This window comes from Micromys minutus, assembly GCF_963924665.1.
Source record: "Micromys minutus genome assembly, chromosome: 22".
NCBI classification, from domain to species: Eukaryota; Metazoa; Chordata; class Mammalia; order Rodentia; family Muridae; genus Micromys; species Micromys minutus.
In genome coordinates this window covers 46,309,434-46,336,972 of record NC_137957.1, presented here as the reverse complement: position 1 = coordinate 46,336,972, position 27,539 = coordinate 46,309,434, and the positions used below count along the sequence as shown (strand labels likewise).

The window sequence follows — 27,539 nt, the reverse complement described above, 5'->3', positions numbered from 1 at the left end:
AGGAGCATATGAAGTACAGCTCGCATCTGAAAATCGCACTTTGTTGTCTGCAACATTCAAGAGTACAGCCTTGAAAGGGACACACACACACACACACACAAACACACCCCACACACACCCTACCTCAAACAAACTACCTCACCTTTAAAATGTGTGTACTCCTTAATCTGAGGAACTTATCTTCAAGTAACAAGAAAGGACATTGTCCTGGCTAGTTTATTGTCAACTTGGCACAACTACAGTTATCTGAGAACCACAATTGAAGAAGAAGAAGAAAAAAGCCTCCATAATGCTGGTCTGCAGGCAGGTTCTCTTAGTGAGTAACTGGTGTGGGAGGCCCAGTCCATCGTGGGTGGTACCATCCCTGGGCTGCTGACCCTGCGACATAGAAGGCAGGCTGAGCAAGCCAGGAGGAGCAAGGCAGTCAGCAGCACCCTGCCAGGGCTTGTTTCAGTTCCTACCCTGACTTCCCTCAGTGATGGAGGGTGACCTGGAAGTGTGAGCTAAGTAAACCCTTTCCTCCCCAAGCTGCACAGAGTCGTGGAAGATGGAAATTGGCATGAGGTCAGTAGGTACTGCTATCAGAACTGATTGTGTGCTCTCTGGAAGATTGTGGTAGCATTTGGACTTTGTGGGGGAGCTACTGAGTGCTTAGTGGACTGCTGTGTGGATGCTTGGAAGGTAAGAACACTGAGATCAGTGGAGACAATGGAGGCCTGGCCAATGAGGATTCAGAGAGAAGTTTGAGAGCCTAAAGACTCTATGAAGGGTGTTTGCTATTTTGAATTAAAACCCAATGAAGTGAAACCTTTGTTTTGCTGAGAGCATGGATACTGGTGAGCTGGGGCTGAAGAATCAGCAGTGATTAAGAAGCGCCCAGCATCACCACGGAGGACGGCAAAGCTGGGAGTATTTCCTCAGGGTCAGCATGCAAAAGCTGTGGTTGACAGAGAGCCAAGATGGACCTTGTGCTGGCAGCCAAACTTAGAAACATGTAAGAATGTTCAGGTGGTGCTGGCTTTGAAGGCATCACGGAGAGCAGCTGAGGCTTGGGACCAAGTAGCTGGGTTCAAACCCCTGAAAAGAGCCCAGGAGAGGCTGCAGGTGAGAGTTCAGCCCCCTCACAGAGACAGAAACTCTATTGAAGACAGACAATTAACTTAGCTATGAATACTGGCTGAAGTAATCCTTGGTTAACTTTAGCACTTTAAAGTTCATGATGTATACACGGAAAACTATACAAAATCAATGCTAATTTCCTTATAGTTTAGGATAAACCACACTCTGCCTAGACTTCTAATTTCTATCTCTTTTGAGTCTCAACAAATGCCTACACTTTGAAGCCTACGCCTTCCACTTGTTATTAACTTATTTTCACAGTTCTCATATTTATAGGGCCTCTAGTGTAGGAGCCTGAGGACACAATGGTGGCCCACCTCCTTCCACTACTTTAGGACTCAAAAGGAATAGAGTCAGGTGACACCAATATCACGAGAAAGAAAAGGCTGGGCCTGGAGAGATGCCGAGGACCTGGGTTTGGCTCCCAACACTCATACTGGGCAGATTACAATCTCCTGCAACTCCAGTCCCAGGGGCTATCAAGTGCCCTCTTCTGATCTCTGTGCTACCTGCATGTCAGTGGTGCACACACATTTACTCAGCCACACACATACACACACAAATACCTTTTCAAAAAAGAAAATCTATAAATAAGAAAGGGCTACGGAAGAGACAGGATAGTGAGGCTAAGTCATTAAATCTTGGCAAAATCCACTGATTCAGTGTTTAGGTAATGGCTTATGCTTCCTATATAAGCCAGAGTTACTTTAGGTCTTGGATTGTATGCTCCAAACACAGGTGTGTCTGTGGGGTCACCAAGGCACACCTAAAGAAAACAAGAAGCTACTCAGAGCTCCTCCTGTGCATCAAAGGCAATGGCTCCCTCGGTGCTCCACATCCTAGTCACATCTTCACTGCTTGGATGGACTCCCCGGGTAAAATGAGACAGAGAAATGCTGCCTATGAATCTGTCTAGTAAGATCCGGAGTCAGAGCCTTGACAAGCTGCATCAGTGTTTCCCGACAAATAAGCGGTTCATCACAACGGAAGGAATGACTATGTGTGTGCGGCCAGAAGAGAACCCCAGACTCGCACCCCAGGTATGACTTCTGTCCCCACAGAGACGCTCGTCGTAGCTTACCTCTCCTTCAGGTGTGTCGGAGGGACAGAGCATTCCCCACTGAGACGGCTGTAGAGAACGAGGGCCACTCACTTTTCTTGTTTTCTCAAACTGGGAAGAGATTCTTGTCATCATGCCAAGGGCAGAGATATATGACAAGCGAGACAGTACTTGGGTCACACCCTGCCGGTCCATCTTAAATCTCTTTAGAGACCAATTTCCCTGTAGAGAGATGAAGTACATGAGGCTTCTCGTCTTCCTAAAAACTGGGAAGTTTGTCACAGCCAATGCCTGCTAATGCATATACAGCCATGATCTAACTATAGAAACCAAAACTAAAGTTAAAACTGCCAGACGATTTGCTGGGGTTTTCTAGGCACACAATGAAGCCACACTGTGGCTAGCAACAAGCTCCAAATGCTCATCCCAGAAGAGTCATCTTCTTGGGGACTCAGGGTCCACTGCCCACGCCAATTCAACCACATACTGAGGTTTCCACACTCTTCAGAAAAACCCAGTCTAAAGCTCAAAAGGAAATCCCACACTGAATTGCTATTTGGATGCCTTCCAAAGATACGTGAAAACAAATATAAACACAGAAAAAATGTCTCTGACAGTAGTTTAATTACAGATAATCGCATGTTTGAAACTATCGCGGCTGTTCTGTGTACTCTTTTTTCCAGTGTTGAGGATCAAACCCAGGGCTTGCAAATGCTACGAAGGCACTCAATCCTGGAGCTGCATCTTCAGTCCTAAAAGTGTACTTTATTCATATTCAGAAATACTATGCTGCCAAATCAAGAAACAATTCTGTGGTCGTATCAATATTAAAATAGATTTATGTCCAGTTGAACACATTAAATAATATTCCTCCAAAATATGAACACACAGCAGTGTGAAGTAACTGCAGAAAAAGCAGAATAGAAAAACCTTGACCCAGTTACCCTCCTGACTTTATAGAGGAGTCTGTGTAATGCTGGGGTGCTTCCTCTCTTAGAACGAGATGAAAGTTGTGAGTATTTTCTTGAAAAACATACAGAGGGCAAATAACAAACTTTTCAACTCAATTTCAGGAGAACCACTTATGGATCATGGAGCTAGTCCTCAAAACGGGAAACCTGGTGTGGTTTTATGAGATCCAATAATGGTTTATACTACAATATGATGTCAGGGCATGTCCCTTATGAGTCAAAGTTTTACTTTGTTAAACTCCACATCTATTTATTCGGAACCTTTAGTTTTTGACAGTGTGGGAAAATGGTAAATTCTAGGCAAAGAGCTCTACAACTTAAAAGCCAAGAGCAAACAAACAGGCATCTCAGAGATTGATGTCTGCTTGCTGCAGGCTCAACTGGCTACTTTTATCCTTTTAATGCAACCTATGCCCAGAGGGTAACAGTAAACCAGGTAAATATTCAACACAGAGGTAACATAAGGCAGCCTGCTGGCAAACTGGAAGTAGGTGGAGAATGAAGCTGAGAGAATTTGTGCTCCTGTTCTGCAGGAGCAAAACGTAAGGCAGAGAAGGAACAAACCAGAGGACGAGACACAGCCTGAAAATGCTCCACAGTGAAGCTAACTTAGTGATGGTGTTCTTTTGAGGGTACACTCCTGGGTCCCCTCAGATCAGGACACACCTGCCACAGGCCTAATACTTTCAAATACACAGGTGGTCAAGAAGACAAAACAGTGTCACGCTGAGAGAACCTTGATTCTGAGGCCTAAAGAACATGGTCGGGAGGAACAGAAAACAATCTGGGCAGGAGCATACTCAACACTGCAGGCTCTTCTACCCTGAGAACCTGGACCTAGGAAGCTAATGTGTCAAAGGCACAGAGAGGGTGCACCTCTACTGTAGCTGCCTACACAGACCCACTAAACCTCTGAAGCTGAGCACTGAGGCAAGTCCACACTATTGTTTCACGGTTATGAGAGCCAACGTGCGGGGACACATGTTCTTTGGTGGGGCAAGATCCCATCCATAAAACTAATTGTGTGCCTGGTGCATCAAATGGGAGGCAGACTTCATCAGAGAGACCTATAGTTGTTTGATATTTAAAACAAAACAGTTACCTATCTGATAACCTTTCATGAACAGCTGTGAACCCTAAATACACAGCAGCTGTAGGAACCAGGTTTAGTCCCCAGATGGCTCTCTGAAGAATATAAATATTATTCTGAAATAAAGATGCCAACTAAGAAATCTGCCTGACAGACATCAATTTTATTATAGAGAAAACTGGAGGAGAGTGAGTGGAATGACTGTTGATAGTTAAACCAAGAGATCTCTCCTGTCCCTGTACGTGAACTTGTCACATTGTCACACAGGAGGAACCACAATTAGCAGGGAAGTTGTATGGTAGACCTTCCAAGGCCCCAGGGGATACCTGCAGTGCAGGACCCACAGAACCTGGTAATCCTATGCTGTTCTTCCTCCACATCCATGATAACTTAGTTGTGAATTAAGCAGAGTAGGAACTTAACAGTTAATGAAAATAGGAAAACTATAGGTAAAATAGAAAAAAAAAAAAAACCTAAAAGTAATAATAGCAAAATTTAAAGAGAAATAGGAAAGAACAAAAGTTAGTAAGTTTAAAAATTACTTTTGAAATTTTTCATTTACTGTTTTCAGAGAGTAGCAGTCTTGAGTGAGACTTCCGGCCTAGGGCTTCCTACTAAGAACCCTTAAACTTTACACTAATTTCCAAGAATGTGTGATTTTCTCCTGTGCCTTTGATGTAAATGTATCACTTATGATCTCTCCCTCTGTCACATGGGTTCCCAGAATATTTTCCATTTCTGGTCCACTTAATGAAGTCACAAACCACAGACCAGGCTTCAGACTCACCGTGGAGATGGCATTGACCATGCCGTTGGTAATCTGGTCTTGGCGCATGTGCTTCACAACATCAAACTGGGCTGCTCTTTGTTTAGGAATCACTTGGTCTGCGATCTTCTTCATTTCTGAATTAAACTTTTTAAACAAATCTTCAAACAGCAGAGATAAGAGCTAGAACAAAAAAAAAAAAAAAAAAAAAAAAAACACACAACGATTAAGCTTAGGTCTTAATCAGGACCTGTTTTTCAAAAAAGACGAAGTTTAAAAGTGAGAACTATATTTTTGTAAAAATGCAGCATAGTGCATATGTACAAGTTTTGATGACTAGTATCAAACGCTGCAGGAATGCTGAATGAGAACAGCCGCGATGCTCTCACAAAGAAAGGACTGAGAAGACAGATCTGAGCACTGAGGACAGGATGCTCGTTGAGCCTCTCTGTACTGCTGGTATGAAGTCAACTAGCACATTACTTAGAAAGCTGTCACAGCACTGCCCTCCAGAGCAGCCCGAACAGCAGCAGGCGCAGCTGTGCTCTGACAAGGGCAAGTTTCTGCTTCAGCAGATCACAGGAAAGCACAGAGATCGGCATTTCTAACAAGTCACCAGAAGTGAGGCCAGCCTGGTCTACAAAGTGAGTTCCAGAACAGCCAGGGTGACACAGAGAAACCCTGCCTCAAAAAGCAAAACGAGGTGTGCGGGTAAATCAGTTCCCTCCTGAAATCTTTATTCAGCTGTATGAGGACAGTGTCACTGGCATCAGCTATAAATCCCAACCTATACAGTAGTATGTAGACAAGCTGAGATATCCTTATGCTAGTACATTCGCAACCAATAAAAATGAACAAAAAACTAGTACAACGCATGGCAAGACCTGAAAAACCAAACACTCAAGGAAAGAATCCATATACAAAGTCACGTCGGTATTTCCTTGTAGGTGACACTCACACTCCGGGACCTCCACGTCTGAAGACAGACAGGTGGTACAAGAGGAACAGGGACCATGAAAGACACTGCAAACCCTATAGATGACTCTAAGGACAACTGGGGATTATCATGAGAATTTAGAATTCTTCAGTCTTTAACACAAGTTTTATTTTCTTCCCACATGGACTGCTCATAAAATAGTAACAAGAACCATGAGAAAGACATCTTTGTTGTAACAAAGGCAATTGAACTCTATCTACTTCCCTGTATTTTCTTGCATATGGAATAAATGTGTAAGCAGCTGGGGAAGGGTCAGGAGAGCTCCTGCCCAGCATGTCCAGGAAGCAAGAGTAACCTGCAGTCAGAGAAGGGAGAGGTGCATGAGGGACCCTCCCTGCTGCCATCCACAAGCCTTGCACCTAGAAACGAGGAACAGCAGGCTGCCCTGAAGGAACACCATGCATGTTCTGGTCACTGATGTCAAAGAAAAGGTTTGATGCCTGAGGGAGGAGGTGGATCCCAAACCCAGCTCCCTTGGGGGAGGAGCAGGAAACCTGCTCAGGCTAAGGATCCCTGCATAGCTACCCAGCCCATTGGGAAGGGTCAGGGAAGGAAGAGCTTTTCCTTTACAAAACTGGGACCAGGGGTGAGTGGCTATCTTCATATTCCCATTCAGCCCAGCCCTGGAGGAGGCATGCAGTTCAATGGGGCAAAGCAGGGATATCAGTAATGGGAGGGAAGCCATAAAGCTGTCTTTACTTGAGGTTTACACATCATGGACAGAGAAGATCACAGGGACTCGAAAAGAAACTGCATTATGAAGAAGATGTGAATTTAGCAAGCTTGCAAGATTCGAGTCCAACAAACAGACTGCAAGCGTATTTAAAATATTACCAAGAGAAATGATTGGAATCCCAATAGGAGAGATGTCCAAGTAGATGACTGTTTAGAAGTCAGTTCTCTACATTATCCTATAGCTTCAAATGCAGTCGAAAGCTGCCAAAACCATACCTTTCACTGCCTCTGCAACAAACTGGAGAACTAAACTATTCTTCTGCAAATTCTTTGAGAAGGCATTTTAGAAGCCATGTGTATTGGCATACATGTTTAATCATAGCACTGGGTAGGAAGAGGCAGGTGGATCTCTGGGAGTTCTGTGACAGATTGGACTACATAGTGAGAAGTCTTTTTTTTTTTTTAAGCAATTTTTGCTAGCATATTTTTCTTACCTTTCACACATAAATTATGTCCCAAATGATTCAAAGAGATGATGGTAAAAAGTATTATTTTTAAAATTCTAGATGATGAACATAGTAGGGTAAACATGTTAGATATCATGATTTTCCACATCATGAAGAAAACAGTGGTGTGGATGAACAGGGCTTGTGACCACTTTGATAATAGTGTGCCTCACGCCTCTAGGCCTTAAGTCACAGAGTTTCTGTCTTGCCCACAAGAAATGGACTCTTGGAGCGAGTAGCCACCAGAAAGTCACCCTGAGGTGATATACCCACTGGGCCCTGTCCTTCAGCTAGATGACCAATGGCTGTCCCCCACCAGCACCACAAGAGACAGCATAAAGCCCAGTTCCACCTGGATTTCCTGATGCACAAAATTGTCAGGTCTAAGAAAACCAAGCTGCTGCTTAATGCAAGCAACAGAGGACCGGAATACTGGACTAAGTTCACAGAGAGAAAAGACTAAGTAGCTATTATACCAGAAAAGGGAGCTGGTGTGCTTTTTCAATAATAAGTATGGTAGATGTTACAAACACCAATCTCTATTCACAATTATATTCACATTTCCCATGTAAGCTTTCCTTTCATTAACAGAATAAAAGAAGTTCAACACATCTGTTTGTGACTTAAATAAATTAGCAAAACATTTAAATGGTTCACTTAAAGAGGAATTCTGAGAGTCACTGAAAACATTTAAGCTTAAGTTTCACTGAATCTTGCCCTGACTATCCTCCTGAGTGTTTATAATGGGCAAGCCGAGACTTGTAGCTCTGAATGAAGAATTCTTCAAAACAACCAAGTCTTCCTTAGCTTCAAGACAACTTTCAAATGCCGACCCCCTTAAGTTGGACACATCCATCTACTTTTCTACTAAAACCAAGCCTCCAGATCAGGAAGCCAGGGCCTTGGACTTGCATTTACAAAAGTGTTCTAAAAAGAAAACTTCCTCCCTGAGAGCTTAATCCTTTCTTACAGTCGGGCCCAGCAGTTTCAGTCCTGGGAAGAAAGAACGTGGGAGTGGAAGCAGGTGCAGGGGGTGAGGGGCTAAAGAAGCGTTTCCAGCCACTTCCTGTGGGCAGAGCAACGGAACCTGCATAAGCATCCTGAACAGAATCAAGGACCCTTAACCAGACCACAGAGGCCCAGCGTTCCTTTTAATTAGCCCTTTACACTTAGCTGCTTTTGTCTCAAATTATGAAAAAGTGTTTGGGGATCCCAGCTGAATCTTTTGTGGCCTCCCGATTCAAACACAAGAAAATGTCCCCAGTGCTAAACACTAATGAATAAGGGCCTATAGTCAACAAAACCGTTACAGGAATACATTTCTCCTCTCCTCGTTTCAACCTTAGAGAACTAACGCTGTCCAGTTAGTGGAGCAAGGAGAGGCTGCAAGGCTCAGCGGTACACTGAACCACATTATCTGGGTCGGAGGTAAAGTGAGCACAGGGTAGGAAGCCGCGCTAACAGTCAACCTTCTTACTGCTGCTGGGAGGGCCTCTCCTCCTGCTGAAGACAGATGCGCCATTGAGAAATTCATATGTAAGGGAAAACTGCTGACAGCTCATCAATTGATTGCCAATGAAAATGCTAAAAAAAATTAATAAAGAAGTTAAGCCGCTCAAATACAGTTTCACCAATTAGCTTAATGTCAGAGAATTCTAATTAGGAGCCTTGAGATTGCTATTTAGTGTTTAAGCCTTCGGAGTGCCAAATTCTCCTTTTCACACAAACTGGTTGCAAAATTAAAGACATTAGGCAGCCTTAATTACATTATCAGAACAGCTGGGATTAGGCAATCTCTGAAGTCAGGACGGCATTCTTTTGTCCCTGGATGGAAATCCCTGGCTTTCCAGGGTGCTGGATTTTGGTGCTATTCCATATCTCTCCCATACAAAGCAAGCCGCATTAGAAACAAAAAATTTGCAGACAAAGAACAGAGTAACGAGCAGCAAATAAAGAACACATTCCCGAAAAAAGAAAAGGTAGGTGCAAAGATTAAGCCTGAAATCAGTAGGTTTTGCTAACACCTACTGGCAGCTGGCCTGGCAAGCCTCTGGTGACAGTCAGACCGAAGGAAAGCTCACTGGGCTAGTGGAGACAACTCTGTTATCTAAAGCTGAAGCCCACTTCCCTGCTCATCCCACGGGTGGGGACCAGCAGCTATTGTTTTTACAGATTCTTGCTACACAATCCCGTCTCTGTGCTTACACTGTTCATCAAGCTATGTTTTCTTGCTCCTGGGAGTCCTCTTTTTAATTCTCATTTCTTCAGCAACAGGATATCTTCTTTAGCCTCCTCCTCAGTTCCTTCTATACTGCTCTGAACAACCCATTTTTTTCGGACTCGTAGCAGGAAGGCCACGCAGCCCTTCAGAGTGAGTGGCCGCTCTGATGTGCTGACTTTTAACCACACAGAGCTTTCCCAGTACTTGTCTCTTCACAAGCCCCGAAACCATTCTAACTCTGGACCTCTACTTTTCGAATTTAGTCGAGGGTAAAGGCACCTGCTGCCAAGCCTGATCAATTCCCAGGACCACACTGTGGAAGGGGGGGACCCATCCTGCAAGTTATCCTCTGACCTCCAGAATACACACATGCACAGGACGGCACACAAACCCTCAGTGTGATAAAAAGTTGATCTCAGCTGTGGAATGTTTTCCTCCCAGATGGCAATCCGTCTCCTGGATCACTGCTACCACCTCCCCGGCCAGCCCATTTTTGGCCTGTTTATCTCCAGACCTGTTCCCTGCAACTGAAAACCCAGCTCACAGCACATGTAAAATGAAATCCAAACACAAGAAATCCACTCCATGTAAAATGAACTCCAAACATGTGGACTCTAGAAATCCCATCTCTGCCTAGTGGATCAGCTCACGCTGGTTTAATGAATGAGCTGGGGCTGGAGACATGACTCAGAAGATGAGTTTCCTGCTCTTGCAAAGGACTGTGGGATTCGAAGCACATTCATAAGGCAGCTCACAACTACCTGTGGCCACACACACACACACACCCCTGTCTAGTTTCCTTCGGTATTCCCAGCACCAGCACCTAGGAGTAAGCCTGCAACATAGAAGAATCTAAGAAGCATTTGTTAATTGAGTAAATTACATCACTTAAAGCCACGCTTCACTTCCAACATTATAGCAAATGAGGATAAACATCTCAAAAGATATAACACAGGAAATGCATTACAGGAATATTTAGAACACAGACTTTTCACAGTTAAAAAAAACTAAGTAACTCATGTGAAAATTATACTTCAAACTACATACAGATTCTATGAGACTGGGATGCATTCATATGTAAAATGACAACAAAACTAATGTTATCAAAAAACAAAAAAATCCTTCATGAGAATAACGGAAGCACCTGGCCTGCCAATTCCAGTCGCTTGTTGCCGTAGTAGTCTCTGTCATCGACCTTATTATCTCCTTGGGCCAGGATCACCCTTCGCACCATCACTGCGGTGTAGATACACTTAGCTCGGAAATTGAATTCCTTAACCTAAAAGTCAAAGATCAGAGAAACATTTTGAGATGGTGTCCTGAGAAGAGTCAATGTTAGTCCATTCAAATAAGAATGTCCCAATTCACTACGTTAGGAAACCCAGCTAGTCTAAACTTCCCAAGAGCGGCATTTACTGCCTGAGCCAGTTTTCCCTCAAAGGTGACAGGGTGACTGATTCCCTTCCCATGTGCCCACTGTGGACCGGCCTGTGGTGAGTCCCACTGAGGTGTAGCAGAAATGATGCCACATGGGTCTAGATTGACCCGTAAGTACACTGGAGCTTTCACTACCCATCTTGAGGCCCGCGCCATCAGAGTGCAAGTCCAGGGCACTGTAACAAAAGCGGTACTTTCTGCTATGAGTGAGGAGGTCATGGTGGACAGGTAGCTCAGGAAATCCATCCCATGACTTCACTCTCAGCTACCGTTTGCAACTGCAAACAGCATAAACCATTAGTCTTTACAATGGATTAAAGAGTCTCACAAACACTATTCGCATCTGGCAATTACTCACTGGTACATGGGTCAGAATGGTAGATGCCAGGAGTTCTCTTGCTTCTTCTATTTTGGTTTTCTTTGGTCCGCCTCCCCACATTCTTTGTCTTCTTACTTTATTCCCTATGTACTTCAACGCCTACGAAACAAAGCAGCGCGTGAGTTAAACTGCTGGAGAGTACACTCATCAGTGCTGACCTGCTGTCACAGCAGAAAGAGCAAGGACCCTGGTTAAACCAACTGCTGTGCTGGGAACACAGACTTGACATCAAGAATCAATAGCAAAATAACAGAGGCCACTGCCGACCTAACTTTGATTTCTAAGTTGTCTTTTTCCTATAACACTGGTTCATAATTGTTTGTAGAGAACTGAGAACCACAGATGAAAATGTGGTGTGTGTGTGTGTGTGTGTGTGTGTGTGTGTGTGTGTGTGTCTTCACTCAGAATGTCGCCATGGGATGCAGAGTCCCCATGAAGAAACCAAACCACATGAAGACTGCTATAAGACCTACAGAGAAAACAGGACCTAGATAAAGCCAGGATGAAGACACTGTCCTAAACTAGGTGGCTTGATAATGTTGAAAGGTGACTTACAGTCTAAAGTCTTTCTCAAGTAGCCAACAGATCCACAATAGATCATTTATTCCTCGAAGGTTTTAAAAAGCCCAGACGAGGAGATTGTGCAGACTAAGGTCTGTAACTTACACAGCTATGGAAAGCCTAGGAGCTGAAACAACAGAACCCCAACTCTTGGGAGGCAGAGTCATGTCCATCTCTGTGGGTTCAAGGCCAGCCTGGGCTACAAAGAGACCCTGTCTCAAAAACAAACAAAACCCCCACAGTGAGAAAAAGGCTGTAAAGAGAATACTGAAAAGGCATAGAGAAATACTGAAGCAAATCACAAGTCCAGAGAAAACCTTACGCTGAGTGGTCAACTGACTCTTGACAAAAGCCACAAAACAATAACAGAACTGTCTTTCCGAAAACTGGTGGTGAGACACAGCCCAGTACCAAAGGTGGACAAGGAGCCTGGCCTTCCTCTCACACCAAAAGGAAGAAGTGATCTGAGATCAGACTTTAGACCTGCTGGGAGGAGGTAGTGCACACAGACCTCTGAGTTCGAGGCCAGCCTAGTCTACAAAGTGAGTTCCAAAACAGCCTGGGCTACCAAGTCTTGAAAAACAAAAATAAACACAAAAACAAAATCCAACAAAAAAGATTTTAGAGCTGACGTGGAAACTAAAACTCTATGGCTTCTAGAAAGACAGAGTATTGTAGAGCAATGTAGAGTAAGCAAGTATTTCCTTAAGTGGGATACAGGGTGACAACTGTAAAGACAGTCAGAAAGGTTTTGAGAATTTGGGTGTTTTCCCCAAAGTTAAGCAACACTGAAAGAAAAGGAGCAGAAAAGCAATGAGATCAGTAAGTGCTCACAATCTAAAATATAAAAGCTGGACAGAGGCTTCCAGCCAGGCCTTTGCTGCTGCTGCTGCTGCTATTTTGGTCTTTTTGATTATTCAAGACAAAGTTTCTCTGTCTGTCCTGGAACTTACACTGTAGACCAGGCTGGCCTCGAACTTGGAGACCCACCTGTCACTGCCTCCAGAGGGGTGGGATTAAAGACTGTGCCACCACTGCCTGGCTCAGACTTCATTTTTAAAGGTCCCTGAAATTCATTAATAAAAAGATCAATAGCTTAACGAAGGCAGTGAACAAGTGAGTAGTTTGAGCATCTCACAAACAGGATCTGGGACCGATTCACACATGGAAAGTGCTCTACATAGTTGGCCATCAGAGAAATGATTACGGCTGCAATAAGGTGATCCTGCACCCCTGTTAGAACATCTAAAGTCAAAAAGACAACACCAAACACTGTGAGAACAAAAAGCAGCCAGACTTAATCACTGCAGCCATTAACACAAAATGGTATGGTTGCAGATTGGAAAAGTTGGTTGGTTTATACACTATTCTCAGTCATTCTCCTCCTAAGAATTTACACAAAAGAAAGGAAAGTTTATCTACACAAAGATTTGTTAATAGTAGCACTGTCCATAAAAGCAAGAGCAAGAAGATCAGATGAACATCAGCACAGGAAGAAGAGATCAGTTACAGCCATTCAACTGAGCATTATTAAGCAGTAAAGGCACAGAGTGCACGGATAAACAACACGAAAAGGACGGCCAACCACAACCAACTACCCTTGGGAGAATCTCAGTGTGCTTAGCAAACGCCAGACACAAAACACACAACCTGATTCTGTACATAAAGTTCTGAACAAGATAAGGTAAAGCCATCATAATGCCAGGAGTCAAAGGGTGGAGGTGAACACAGAACGAGACTCGTGGGATAATGGAGGTACGGTACAGTCAAGACCACAATTACATGCCTAGATAGAGGTAGACCTGCCAGGAAGCCCTTCCTGGTGACTTCTTAGAAGGCAACAGCAAAGAGCTGAGAGCTTGGTGTTCTTTCAATTGACATGTCCTCATGAAACTTTTCTCCTTAGGGAAGGCACGAGAGTCCTCACTTCTTTGAGGCAAAAAAATGGGAGGGACACAGAGGAGAGGGGAATCTCTTCTGATGTAACTGCCATCCCTTTCCTGGGTATCCAACCATGTCATTTTCTCACAGTGAGGGCTGCAGGAAGGGTCAATGCTCTCAGGTAGGCCAAAATATTATCCATAGCAACATCCCTCAAAAGCAAAGAGCGCCTTTTCTATTCACCAGACCACTGGACAGTGATGAAAAACATATCAACGTCATAGAACCAAGGTTTCAGGATGGACAAAAGGGTGCAGGCTAAAAACAGACATAAAAACAGAACACCCTACATTTTAAGCAATTTACAGAAACATCAGACAGCTTCAGGAAGTCCCTAAAATTGACCAGAAGCACTAGGTCCCTCTCTGCCGGAGTAAACAAAGCTGAGGGTTCATCTCTTAGGTAAGCAGAGATGCAAAGAAGACTCTAAATCCCAGCTGCCTGAAAAAGCAGAAACTGACTGAGCTGCCTGGAAGAGACGCTCTCTAACCTGCTGAGCTTCTTGCGGGCCGTGCAGTGTACTCCAGCTTCTCGGCTTTCGTGAGACTCACTCACCACAACAGGGTGGGCTTTGGTGACACAGCTGTCTTTTAGCCATTTCTGCTCCTGTAAGTGACCGTCTTATAACACTCTTCCAATAAATTCATCGGTTCACCAAGTTTCACTTTGGTGCTGTCCATACTTTGGTCTGTGTCTGCTCATCTGGGGTGAGCAGACGTGAAGTTTTGTCACACAACCCTACTCCACAATGACGTACACTTGCTCTGTCCTCATTCAGAGCGAGAGAGGATGCTCATGCTTTCATGCCTGATACTGTTTGTTCAATGTACTTAGTACTTGGTTAGTATTAATCTATTATGCAGTTTTTGTTATTTTTGTCTTTTTTTCAGAGCTGAGGATACCCAGGGCCTTGTGAGCTAAATCGCCCCCCTTTAATTTTTTAATTTATTATATATAAGTACACTGTACCTCTCTTCAGACACACCAGAAGGGGGCATCAGATCTCATTACTGATGGTTATAAGCCACCATGGGGTTGTTGGGAATTGAACTCAGAACCTCTGGAAGAGCAGTTAGTGCCCTTAACCACTGAGCCATCTCTCCAGCCCTTACACAGGCTGCAAACACTTGCAAATTCACACTTTCGGTTCAGGGAAACAAAACATTTGTCTTTCTTATGTTAACTAACTCTACCTTTCTTCTTTTCTCTGACCCAATGTAATGAAGCTAGCAGAAGAGTTCCCACCAGTGTGTCTGGATAGATGTGAATGAGTTTCCTACCCCTTGCGCTACCTTGCTTCAGTTCTGTAATGCTGAGAGCTATCTGACCAGTGATGGTTAAAGTGTAAGGGAACTCAGCAGAGCCCTCTGCTATCAGGAGGACACTTCTGTCACAGACAGAGCAGAACATCTCCCAGAGCTGTTCCTGTTCCTGAATAGTGTTCATTTCCTACTTCCTGCATATTTCTTAATGTTTCCTGTCCATGTTCTTAGATCCTGGACATGATTCCTTAACTTTTTAATAGGGATTCATACCTAGCAAATATTTCACCTTCAGGAAAGGCCATCAGTTATCCATTGGCCACAGATAGAGGGAAGCAGCAAAGAACAGTCTGTGTCGAGCTGTGCTTTGGAATCATGCGCACTGAGATACGACATCAGGCTTCCTGAGTCTGAGACTTAGTCTAAAGCCATCAGGCCTAACTTGATCTCACAACATAGCACCTGTAGGTTTATGTTAAGGCAATCCATAATTGGACAGGGAGAGGAGGCGGGCAAAAGGAGAGGAAACAGAAGGGGAGGAGTCAGGGAGTAAGGCGGAAGAGGAGAGGGAGAGGGAAGAACTGGAACAGGAGGAGGCTAACAGCAAGTGAGAGGGATCTCCTAGGAGGGGATAGAGAGTGTAGTGGTGAATCTGCCCAATAGAGAAGGGCGCGCCTTATGTTCCTAAAGACTGAGCTGTGTTTTCATTGAATGGGTTCATTTGGGTTGAAGAGGATATCGCAACAACCAACGGACACTAAGTGGGAATGCTATCTCTGCATTCATCCGGGTGGCCAAAAGAAAGAAACCCAGGATTTGTCTTTTCCTCTATTTTATGGGCTAGACAATGTCCATACGGACAAATTCAAATTACCTATTCTAGTTCTACAGAGGAACATCCGAACTCCCAGGGAATGTGGACTTAGTGTAAGCAAACACATTATGAAAAAGGTCCAAGTACTAGAACTCTCACACATGAAAAAAAAAGCATAATTTTTTTTTAATGTTGGGTAGTACAGTGAGCCCTGTGGTTTTCTCCAATAAGGGCTGCTCTCTCCACCCCTTTTTCTAGGAGGAGTGTATCAGCAAAGTCTTGCTTCATCAGACTCAGCCTTCTTGGTCCTCCAGAGATGTATAATTTTTCAAGTATGTTTATATACATGGATTTCTCTAACATCATCTTGGAGTCTTGTCCTCAGATTCCAAGGGTCTCACCAGGCATACCCGAGGTCAGTGAAGACCCTGAGGTAATAAAAGAAACTATTCTCGAGGCTTTGAAATAGGACGAAGACGGAACAGATACAATTCCAAGCTGGGAATGAAATGGATATTAAGAGCTAATGACACGCTGGCAGAGGGCCTGCCTAGTAGGTAGTATTTGACAAGAAACACCAAGAGGTTCAGCTCCGTTAGAGGAAGTATGTCACTAGGAGGGAGGGAAGGATGGGACGTGGCCTTCGCCCAATTCCTGCTCTCTTGACACTTCCTTTGCGCAGACACAAACGTGATCAGTCAGCTTCCTGCTCCTGCTCCATGCTTTCACCACCATCACAGACCCTACCTCTCTGGAACTCCAACCAAAATGCAATCTTCCTTTCATTGCTTTTAGACATGATGTTTCATCACGGCAACATGCCCCAACACCACCACCAAAAAGACAGTAAAAAAAATGAAACAGGCAAATCTCAGATTAGCACTGCCAGAGTTTTGAAAGTGTACTATTCCTCTGAATGAATAGAAGAAATGGTGTGTGGTACCAAAGCACACAAGAAGCCTCCTGACCATGTAGACCCCTTCTGAAAACCCAAGACAACACAGGCTAATGATGTGCAGCATACAGGCAAACTCATTACTCCAGTTTACAGAGTGAGTCAAAAGATCTTCTGTGTTGCTCTTCTCAGCAGCCTTCCCAAACCCATACCTCCAAAGCCACTGCAGCAGTGACTCACTGAGATGGACAGCACTGCGGTGACTCACTGAGATGGACAGCACTGCGGTGACTCACTGAGATGGACAGCACTGCGGTGACTCACTGAGATGGACAGCACTGCGGTGACTCACTGAGATGGACAGCACTGCGGTGACTCACTGAGATGGACAGCACTGTGGTGACTCACTGAGATGGACAGCACTGCAGTGACTCACTGAGATGGACAGCACTGCAGCAGTGACTCACTGAGATGGACAGCACTGCAGTGTCTCACTGAGATGGACAGCACTGCAGCAGTGACTCACTGAGATGGACAGCACTGCAGTGGCTCACTGAGATGGACAGCACTGCAGCAGCGGCTCACTGAGATGGACAGCACTGCAGTGACTCACTGAGATGGACAGCACTGCGGTGACTCACTGAGATGGACAGCACTGCGGTGACTCACTGAGATGGACAGCACTGCAGTGACTCACTGAGATGGACAGCACTGCAGCAGTGACTCACTGAGATGGACAGCACTGCAGTGGCTCACTGAGATGGACAGCACTGCAGCAGCGGCTCACTGAGATGGACAGCACTGCGGTGACTCACTGAGATGGACAGCACTGCGGTGACTCACTGAGATGGACTGCAGCAGTGGCTCACTGAGTTGTCACAGTTCATGGCACAGGACAGCATGAAAGAACACACCTGCATCTGGGTGAAGATCTGAGCTCTCTGGCACTCCTCCAAGCTGGGCCCAAATGCAGCCATCACATGCTCCTCTGTTCCAATCATCTGCACAATTTCCTGGTCACTCTCAACACCCATGGCCTAGGAAGGGAAGAAAAGATGGCAGTGTTGGCTTTGTATTTCCTCACTGACATTTGCTTATGCTAATTTGCCATTGTCTGTCGGTATTACTTCTAAGCAAAAGCCAGATCTTCTCTCAGAAACGGTGCCATCTGGCATTGGTAGCAACGGCCCAGGCTGCACAAGAACCTGAAACAAAAATTGTCATTCAGAAGAGGAAATCGAACATCCTCAAGCATTTTTCTGAATGTGGACAGCCCTCTCGATTTTTTGGAATATTCTCAAGAGTTTCACCATGAAGAAATGAGGCTGGGAAGTCTAGTGGAGAGGCCTGGACACAGTGACAAGAACAGATAAAAGCAAGACCCCCAAAGGGCAGTGAGTCTGAAAAGAACAAGTGTGACTTAGACTAGTTTTGCCACAAGATTCTTTTTCTGAAAGTCATCAAATCATTCTTATTCACATGAAAAGAATTTTCCTAAGGCAAGTTTTAGTTCCATATTCTAGAGATACCATAAAAATGTAAACTTTAAAAGAGATATTTAAAACTTGGACGGTCTGAGGAACCCTCTTAGGTGTTCCTAGGTGGCAGTGGCTGCACACCTCTGTAGGTCCCACGTGGTCCGGTGCCCACTCACTTCTTCAGACACTTGCCTAGACGCTGCCACATGGAGACACAGCATAAGCCCACTCTCCTCTCTGGATGTCGTAATGACCTGTCTCTTAGAAGTCAGGGGAAAGTCACGTTTGCATCAAAATGTTTTTCTTCAGCTTTGAGAGAAGACAAACAAGAGGGCAACTGTCCAGTCAAGCTTGTCACTTGTGTTCTCAGTCTCTTCTGCTCAAAACAGAAGGAAACTGAGTCCCCAATTCCAATGCACTACTCCAAGGGCATTGTCCTATAAACCTCTGAGGGGGCATCTATCTGGAAGCCGTGACTCCTTAGAGTTCTCCCTGAGACGGAGACGGTACCAGTTCTACTACCGCCATATTTTCTCTGCCGCAGGTGCAGGGCAGCAATGGCGCCCTTCCAGCTCAAAGTTCTATGGTCACACATTTGACCTTGAAAGTTCTGAAGCCCTGGGCAATGACGCTAACTAAGCTGATATGTCCCTTTTATACCAACTGAGAGGAGTTTGAAAGTTCCCCCAAGTCTCCTAGCACCAAATCCTCTGAGCACAGAATTTATTTGGTAACTCCCCTCTGTGGGAAGAAGTAACTCAGCTTTGGAGGTCTGGTTTTACAGACTCTGTAGTTTCCTGTTTATTCCTGCTGCCAAATCATCAGGGTACCCATGAAGAATGTGAGGTTTGGAGGTTTAAAATAAAAAACAAAACAAAAACCACCAACAACAAACTCTTACCCCATTTTTGAGTTTTATTTCTGACTTGACATATACCCTCCTTAAGCAAAGAACGAGACTGACAAAACTCAGAAAATTGAAGTAACAGGAGACTCAGGAAGTGTAAGGACTTAGCCAGGCGTGTGGTGGCATGTGCTTTTAGTCCCATACTCAAGTGGCAGAGGCAGGCAGATCTCTGTGAGCTCAAAGCTTGGTAGATCTCAAGTTCCAGGCTGGCCAGATCTACACAGTGAATTCTAAACTAGCCAGGGTTAGACAGTGAGACTTTGTTTCGAAAACAAAGCAAAACAACTCAGGAGGTCCTTCTCCAGAGTTCCATGAGCTCTGAACAAACTGTTGGAAGAGCAGACCCTTCACTGAAAATGCCTGCAGAACAGAGCTCCAAGACCAAGGCTCTCTTGAGCTGCCACCATGCTGGCTCAGCGCTTTTGGCCATGCAGCTGCCATGGGTCAAGCGTGCTCCTGTAAAGTGCCCCAAGAAACTCACTGGTTCACCAAGCTAAACAAACACAGAACTGTTTCCCAGATGTTACCCATCTGAGGTGAAAGCACGTGTGTCCATGTCTCCCCAGGGAAAGTCCCATGACAGGGTGACAATTCCTACACAGCTCAGATAGCAAATGTAAAAACTGTAGCAATTAAATCCACTATTTGAACATGTGATTCTGTCTGAGACAAACTAGCCTTGGACCCTTAGGCCTCCTTCCTCAGCTTCCCAAGTACAAGGATTCTAGCCATGCTCTCCCACAAGTGGTGTCACACTTTCCTTCACAAAGAAATTCTCAAGACTCAGATCACATTTTTATTAATGTTTGTAGTCCTTCTATCCCTAATTTGATAAAGAGCATTTATTCAAGTAGCTGCTAAAGATAAATGCCACTATTTTGAAACTATTCATTAAAGTAGGCTTTCATGATTAAAAAGTTAGCTCAAAAAGTGACCAATTTTAACTTTTGAAACAAAGGAACAAAAACTAAGCATGCTAACATCTGAGCCATTAAATTGTAGGCCACTGGGCTTGTCTTAGGAATTTTTACTTCAGTAATCTCTAAGTACAAAGAGACTACAAGTACAAACTTGACCACCTACTTCGGTGTTTAATAGTGACAAATTTAATAAAAACAAATCCTTCCTCGATCATCATTTGGTTAGCCACTTAAGGTGTCCTGGTGTGGAATCTAAGTAGTAGTTTTAAAATTGTTTACCACCTTTGAGTGGTTTAAAAACACATCTAAACAGAATGCTCGGGCCCTCTGCGCACGTGGAAGCTGTGAAGGAAACTGCCGAGCAATGGTGAACGATGGCACAGCAGACACCATGCGTCCTGCCAAGCCTGCGCTCTTCCTGTCCAGTCGCTGCAGTGAGGGCCGGAACTCAGGCATCAAAGGAGCTCCAGCTCCAAACACTCAGTTAGCACTAGTGAGCCTTTAGCAGTGATGGTCACAAACAGATGGTAGGTCACCATGGAAACAAACAAAATGCCCACCCACTTTGCTTTACAGACATAATTTAGGCACCTAAAAAGTAGCATTATGTGGAACTCTGTGTACCCCAGTGACCTCATTCCCACTAATAAGTCAAGAGAAAACACTATATATTAATACTTTAGGGAAAAATGGCCAAGATAATGTTTGTCCAAAAGTCACTACCAGTCACACGATCAGTAACCCGGAACAAAATCCAGGAGAGGCACTCTATAGAGAGTGGCATGAAACTGTCCTCAAACATGGACAAAGTATAACTCTTAAAAGTAGGATAAATACGAGTGAGCACCAGAGAATGACTTGCACCTACGGAGAGATGCTAAAATGCATCATGTGAGGGTTCTGGTGAAGGCAACGTCCAAATACAGTCAAGGTTCTGATAGCTCTGGTTTTCTGTAAAGTAGCTAAAATTATTTATTGCTAACAGCAGTCCTGGTAGATAAGGGAATAGTGATGACTCTTTCAACCTGCCGTTGTTTCTCTTTAAAGATAAAAATACCCACAGAAGTTGGTGTCTAAGAAACAAAGCCCAGCTCCCAAGATTCCTTTGGGCTACAGATGCCAGCGCAGTGCAAGTGCTGAAAGTCTGTGACACAGAATGGGAAGAGGAAGATTCATGGGCAGGAGAGCCTCTGCGGCGACTCAGGCCTCACAAGCCTAGCCCGCCATACTCAGACTCAGCGTGGCGTCTGGAAACCCTGCCGTTTCTGCCTCTTGTTGGTTACAATCAACAACTACCGTGTCCTAATGACTGTCAACGTCTGGGTTAGGGCCACACCACACACAAAGAGAAATGATGTGCCTCTTCTATCGTCCCAGTTTATTTTCCTCAGCTTGTGACAAAAGTGGGTGAGAAAAGCTGAGCAAAGAGAAAGGCCTTCCATCCTGGGCACGTGATTTCATCTGTGCTTCCCAGGTGAGTTTTCCTATTCAGGACTCAGAGAGGTTGGGAATTCTGTTCAAGGTCACACAGCTACTAAGTGGAGAAACAGAAATTTAGGCTAACTTTGTGTGCCTCCAGGAGCCTGCACTGTCGCCCAGGTAGAAATGTAAGAGGAGATCAGCATACAAGCTCTCAGCAGGGGGATGGGAACTCTCGCCGGGGAGGACCAGAGAGACAGCCATACGTGATCAAAAAAAAGGAATGGGGGTCAAATGCTTGTCTTAGACGTTAGACACTGCTTGTCGTATCAATAATAAACACATTTCTGGAAGGCACACCAACACTTACCACATTTCAAAGTCATTTCAAAGAAAGAAAAAGATACCAAAAATCCTACTGTAGGAAACCGAAAGATAAATTACACACATAAAAACCACTGATGATGGTGACACAGACAGATGCCGTAGTCTGCTGTTAAGTAAAACATAAGATAAGCTGTCACGTGTATTACATGTCACAGCAAAGAGGCCTGTGACTATGAAAACACGCTACAGCTTTCAGAGCCCTTCTTCTTTTAACTGCATCCTAAAAGCTACAAATTGTTAATTCATAGCCTTTATTTCTAGATAGAATTTAAATCAACTACATCTGTTTATGCTTTCAACATAAATATCAAACAAATTTGTAATAAGAGAAATTGTCTTATTAAATCTTGGCCGTCTAGTCAAAAAAATGTTAAAAGCTTTTCAGATTTTTAATCCATGCATGCATCTCATTACACATGACAAAAAGATCATACATTTTTGGATTAATTAACACTCCTAGTCTAAAAACAAAAATGCTATTCACATTCAAAACCAGGGGGAAAAAGTCCCATGGATACATGGAGACACACTGCCCTCTGCTGAAGATGGAACTCCAAGCTGGCAAATAATGTTTTTTCTATCACTATGTATGTACGTGAGACACTGGTGGGAGCTTAAGATTCCTCTAAGAAAAGCCGTCACACAGACCTATTATAATATAATATAATATAATATAATATAATATAATATAATATAATATAATGATATAAATGTGTATATGTGTGTGTGTATATATATATACACACACACACACACATTATATATTAAATCCCTTCAGTGCTTGACATCCAAACTTCAAAGAAAGGAAATAAGACAGCAGATGTGTGTGAGACTCTCTGGACTACTGATCAAACAGTCCTGTGATTATCACTGTCATCTGATAAGAAAATTAATAACTCTACCTTTATAGAACTCAAAAGTATATTAAGCTAAACATAAAAAATATTCCAGAGTCTCCTTCATATGACTGCATCTCAAATATGATTATTTCCCAAGTGAAAGAACCTGTCTAGTCAGCACAGGCAATACCTGTGAATGACCAGGTCCATAGCCCACCCGCAAGCACAAGCCAGACTCGAAGAAGCCAGATTTCCTGACTCCCATTCTCCCCGTAAACATCTTTCCTTAGGAGTAGAGGTGCAGTCTCTTGTTACTCCAAATGATTTCCGTTATAACCAGCTTAGTTCCTGAGTGCGGTGGTTCACTGCCTGCTGACAGAAGGATTTCCACTATAAAACAACTATGGCACATGAACACCGAGTCCTAAAGTGAAACTTACGGGTGGCCACTGAGCAGCGCTGGTCTCTAGGCTTGTCTGGTATGTTGTGCCGAGCCTCCTGAGCTCTTAATTAGTCAAGCTAGTCACTAAGATCCGAGTTATACACATCCATACCTCACAACACGCTACACGGACCACAGGAGCTTTCTGAGAAGAGTACAATTAAGCATTCCTCAGGAAACTGCTTCTCAGGTTCTAAGCCAATGCTTCCAACAAACTTGTGAGCATCCAGCTGTATAGTAAAGACACCGGTTTATTTAGAGACAACAGAATCCAGACGTCTATAAAAATGAGCAGATCTAGAATTTCCTGGATAGAGCCCACAGAGGTCCTTGCTCTCGTGACATATCAGCAAACTTTATCATATCAATGGTATTATGTCCCCAAGCCGGGACCTGGGTAAGTAAGCAGAACAGTAATAAAAGAGGTCTGTGTGATGGCTGATCCCAAAGTCAGCCAGACAAGACTGAGAAGCACCTCAGAGTCAGGCTTCTTCTGACATACTGCTGGGGACTGTCTCGGTGAGATTACTGAGGTGGGCGACACAGCCACTGTAGGTGGTGTCATGCCCTGGGCTGTGGTCCTGGACTTCATGAGAAGGAGAAAGTGAGCTGAGCACACACCTATCCTCCTCTGTTCCCTGACCACGGATGCAATGGGATCAGCTGCCTCAGGCTTTGCCGTGTTAACTTCCTGCCATGATGAACTGAACCGATGTAAACCCTTCCTCCCGTCTTTTGCTTCTGTCAGGGTCAAGTCTGCATGTACAACTACCATGCACATGCAAGATATAAGTTACAAAACCAAAAATAAAAGTACAAAATAACGTGTACTCCACATAGCAACAAGACAAATCTATTGCTATTCGTGAATGTGAAAACTGCTTCCTCAAAGACTCTCAGGAGACCATAAGACAGCAGTGTTTGGTAGCCCCCTGTTGGTTAGGAAGAGGGTAGAGAAAGGCTTATTCATCACTACCTAACAAAATGCTACTTCTATATGAAGAGACATGAGGTCTGGTGAGACGGCTTGGCAGGAGACTCTCAAGCCTGATGATCTGAGTTTGTCTGGAACCCACATGGTGGAAGGAGAGAACTGTCTTCTACAGATTGTCCTGTGGCCTCCACACATACAGGGTGGCATGTACAGTCACACTCATATATGTAAACACTTACGTGCATGCACAAAAAAAAATAAATAAAACGTGATAAAATTTTAATTAATATGGAAAAGAAACCACAGCTGCACCTTTACCTTAAATATGATGACAATGGGTATGTCTTCAGACAGAGTGTTATGCCTCAGATAAAACCGCCCTTGCTTCACCGCCATGTTGGTTCTACTTTTTTTCTCATGGGTGGAGCTGTAAGTAAAGAGATGCTGGTTAAACTGCACCCCTTCCCAGTACTGCCCATAGCGGTGGTGACCACCCAGTCACGTACAGCTGCTCAGCAAATAAAGATAACACACCTTTCTTCCTGCCACTTCTGTGAACACTTTAAAACACAACTGTTTCTTCATCTTCAAGATTATAGTGGGAATTTTGTGTATGGATGAGGGACTTTCACCCTCTGACCTAATTTCCCCTCCTTTTCCCTTGTGCGCCTGGTTTGCTGGCTGGCCTTGAACTTGCTACATACAGATGATCTTGAATACTTCCTCCTCCTCCTAAGTGCTAGAGCTAGGATTACAGTCATGTAACTCTGCCCACCTTGTAACATGTCTCCCATTTATTACACCTGAATTACTTAGATTCATGATTACTTATATCTGTGACTGATTTTCCTTTTTGAAAAGAAAAATCTCAAGAAGGGCCCAGGCCACTTTCTAAGAAGAAAGTTGTAAAATCAGTAATCCAAAAACAGGTGGTGCCCACAGTATCGGCACAGACTGAAATGTAAAAGTTATCCTAATTTAGCTCCTGCTGTAGGTGACTGAGATTCTTAACAGACTAGAAAGCACATCAAAAGCTCTATTCCAGCCTGATCCAAAAGCAAGTTCCAGGACAGCCAAGGCTGGTACACATGAAACCCTTCCCAAAAAATCAGAACGAACAAACAAAACTATAATGTGCCAAAGAAAATGACTGGTTCCTACTAAGTCTTTGATAAAGGCCACTGTTAGCTGCCTCTCCATTGGAAAGAAGCCTGCAGAGCTCTGTGTTAACAGGTCCTTCGGGCCACCACAAGATCAACTCCTGCACGCATTGTCCTCACAGCCCTCAGGTCTCAATGACATGCGAACAGAAGTTATGAAAACCCTGCCGGGTGCTGCTGCTTAGATCATGTGTGCACTGTGAAAAAAGCCAGTCTGGGCAGCTAACAACAGCATGCTAAGTCCATGGGACAGTTCGCTCAGTATCATACATGAAATCGGTCTTGTTTACAAAAACTTGAAAGGAGTATGAAAACTCTGAGAAGTGTTTCGTTGTTTTGTCTTTTTCTTTAAAAGTTTCTTTAATGCTATAATAAAGTATACAATTTAAATTAACTAGTGCCTTTCCAAACGTCGCCTCACATTTCCACTGCTGACATTTTAAAATCAATACCGTGTTTATAGACACATGCAGATGAATTACTGTACATACACTGCATGCTATGGAGAGAGATACTGCACTCTCCACATGAGAAGGCAACCACCCACTACAGCTAAAATGATGACTATTTGGAAGAGCGCCATCTGTTCCCATACCTGGTAACTGAAGCTCCAACGGCCCCTTTCCTGTCTGCCTCCACAATGATCCTGTTCTTGGACAGCTGCTCTTGGATAAGAATGACTTTTTCCACTCCTTTAACAATGAAGTAGCCACCTGTCCAAGGGAAACAAGAAAAGTTCACATCTCTTCCATACCCAATGTAAGTAGTGAGGGCAAGGAGCTCCTGCGGTGGTCTCCAGAGTACCAGTATAGACTGGCCCTGAACTGGCCCTGTCCCCACCTTCCAAATGCTGAGACTACAGGTAAGTGCCTATGACCATTTCCTTCAGGCACCAACACCGATGTGGCTGGGCTGCTGACATTGTTCTATGAACTGAGGACAGTACAGACACAGTTTGACAAAAAGAACGGAAGCTACAACACCTCTTTAAAACAGAGAGCACACAACTTGTCTACTGCCCTGTAGGTTTTGTTGTCAACTGACACCCTGGAAAGAGGGACCCTCAACCGATGAATTCTTCCATCACGCTGGCCGGGTGGGCATGACTACAGGCCAGTATCTGGGTTGCTAATTGATGTTAAGAGCGCTTAGCCCACTGTTCACTCCTTAGACCAACGGTCCTGAGCCATATAAGAGAGACGAACATAAGCCTGGGAGCAAGCCAGACAGCAGTGTTCCCTCATGGTTCCCGCTTCAGTTCCTGAACTAATTCCCCCAATGAGGAATTGTGACTTGGAAGAGTAAGCTATCTGAGTCCTTTCCCTTCGGGTTGCATTTGGTCATGGTGTTTATCCCAGCAACAGAAAAGTAAACTAGGTCAGAAACCAGAACCAGAAGTGGGGTGTCTCTGTGGTGGACCCGATCATGTTGGTTTAAGAATATGACAGAAGTATTTGAACCTTTGGGTTCCAGATTGAGCGCTCAAAGATGAATGGGTTGTTCTGTGGAAGCTTGGAAGGTAAGAATACTGAAAATACAGACAATGAGCCCTGGCTTGTAAAGATACAGAAGGAAGCAGACTCTATCAGGGCTCTTTGTGCTGTATTTTCCAGTAAGAATCTGTGGAATGAAACCTATGTTTTACTGGGACAGTGGAGGGTGGTTAGCAGGACTGAGAAACAGTTGTAATCAGTAAGAGACCAACATCACCGATGAGAATCTGAGAAGTATTTCCTCAGGGTTAGCACTGTGGTCCGGAAGGTAGCAGAATTTGTTAATTTTAAGTTTTCTATGTGGTTCTGATTTGGCAACAGGACAGAGGCTTGGCAGTGTGTGGAAGTGTTCCAGTCCCCTAAGGGAGACCAGGGGAAGTTACTGGTGAAGGTGAAGCCTCAGCTTAAGTGCAGGCTCTAAGATACGAGAGATGCCAGTATTGTGAGACATCTGCCAAGGATGGGGGCAGGTGTGTAGTGAAACTGGTCTGTGCCTAGGTGATTAGCTATAGGAGCCTCGGATGGCAGAACCAGAGAAATGGATTTGTCTGAGCCTTCTGGAATCAGAAGGTCATGGGTACATCTCAGATGTCAAACACTGAACTTTTTATTTATTGGATTTTGATTTTTCTTTGATCTGATTACAACTATGCCTTGTTCCTCCTTGGAAGAAGGAAGCACATAACTTCTTTGGGACTTTACAGAAAACCACACATTAAGAGAGTTGGTATTTTAAAGAGAACACTGCTATTTTGAAGACTGTGGGACTTTTAAGGTTGCACTGTATTTTATATTATGATATTAACCTGAGATATAGAACAAGCCAGAAAGGACAAATCATGGCTTAACAGTGATATGTTTGTATG

The 27,539-nt window shown here is 44.1% G+C and overlaps 1 protein-coding gene across 1 annotated transcript in view; it reads right to left on the bottom strand.

The window, feature by feature from the left end:
* The window catches only part of POLR3B (RNA polymerase III subunit B), an 88,126-nt gene that overhangs the window by 46,871 nt on the left and 13,716 nt on the right, over nucleotides 1-27,539 (bottom strand). The window contains exons 8-14 of the mRNA XM_080935283.1: nucleotides 25,776-25,893; nucleotides 24,339-24,447; nucleotides 17,609-17,731; nucleotides 11,201-11,320; nucleotides 10,550-10,684; nucleotides 5,028-5,189; nucleotides 2,201-2,401 (exon numbers count right to left, since the gene is read on the bottom strand). Coding sequence (XP_080791409.1) covers nucleotides 2,201-2,401; nucleotides 5,028-5,189; nucleotides 10,550-10,684; nucleotides 11,201-11,320; nucleotides 17,609-17,731; nucleotides 24,339-24,447; nucleotides 25,776-25,893 — 968 coding nt within the window. The remainder of the gene's footprint in view (nucleotides 1-2,200; nucleotides 2,402-5,027; nucleotides 5,190-10,549; nucleotides 10,685-11,200; nucleotides 11,321-17,608; nucleotides 17,732-24,338; nucleotides 24,448-25,775; nucleotides 25,894-27,539) is intronic.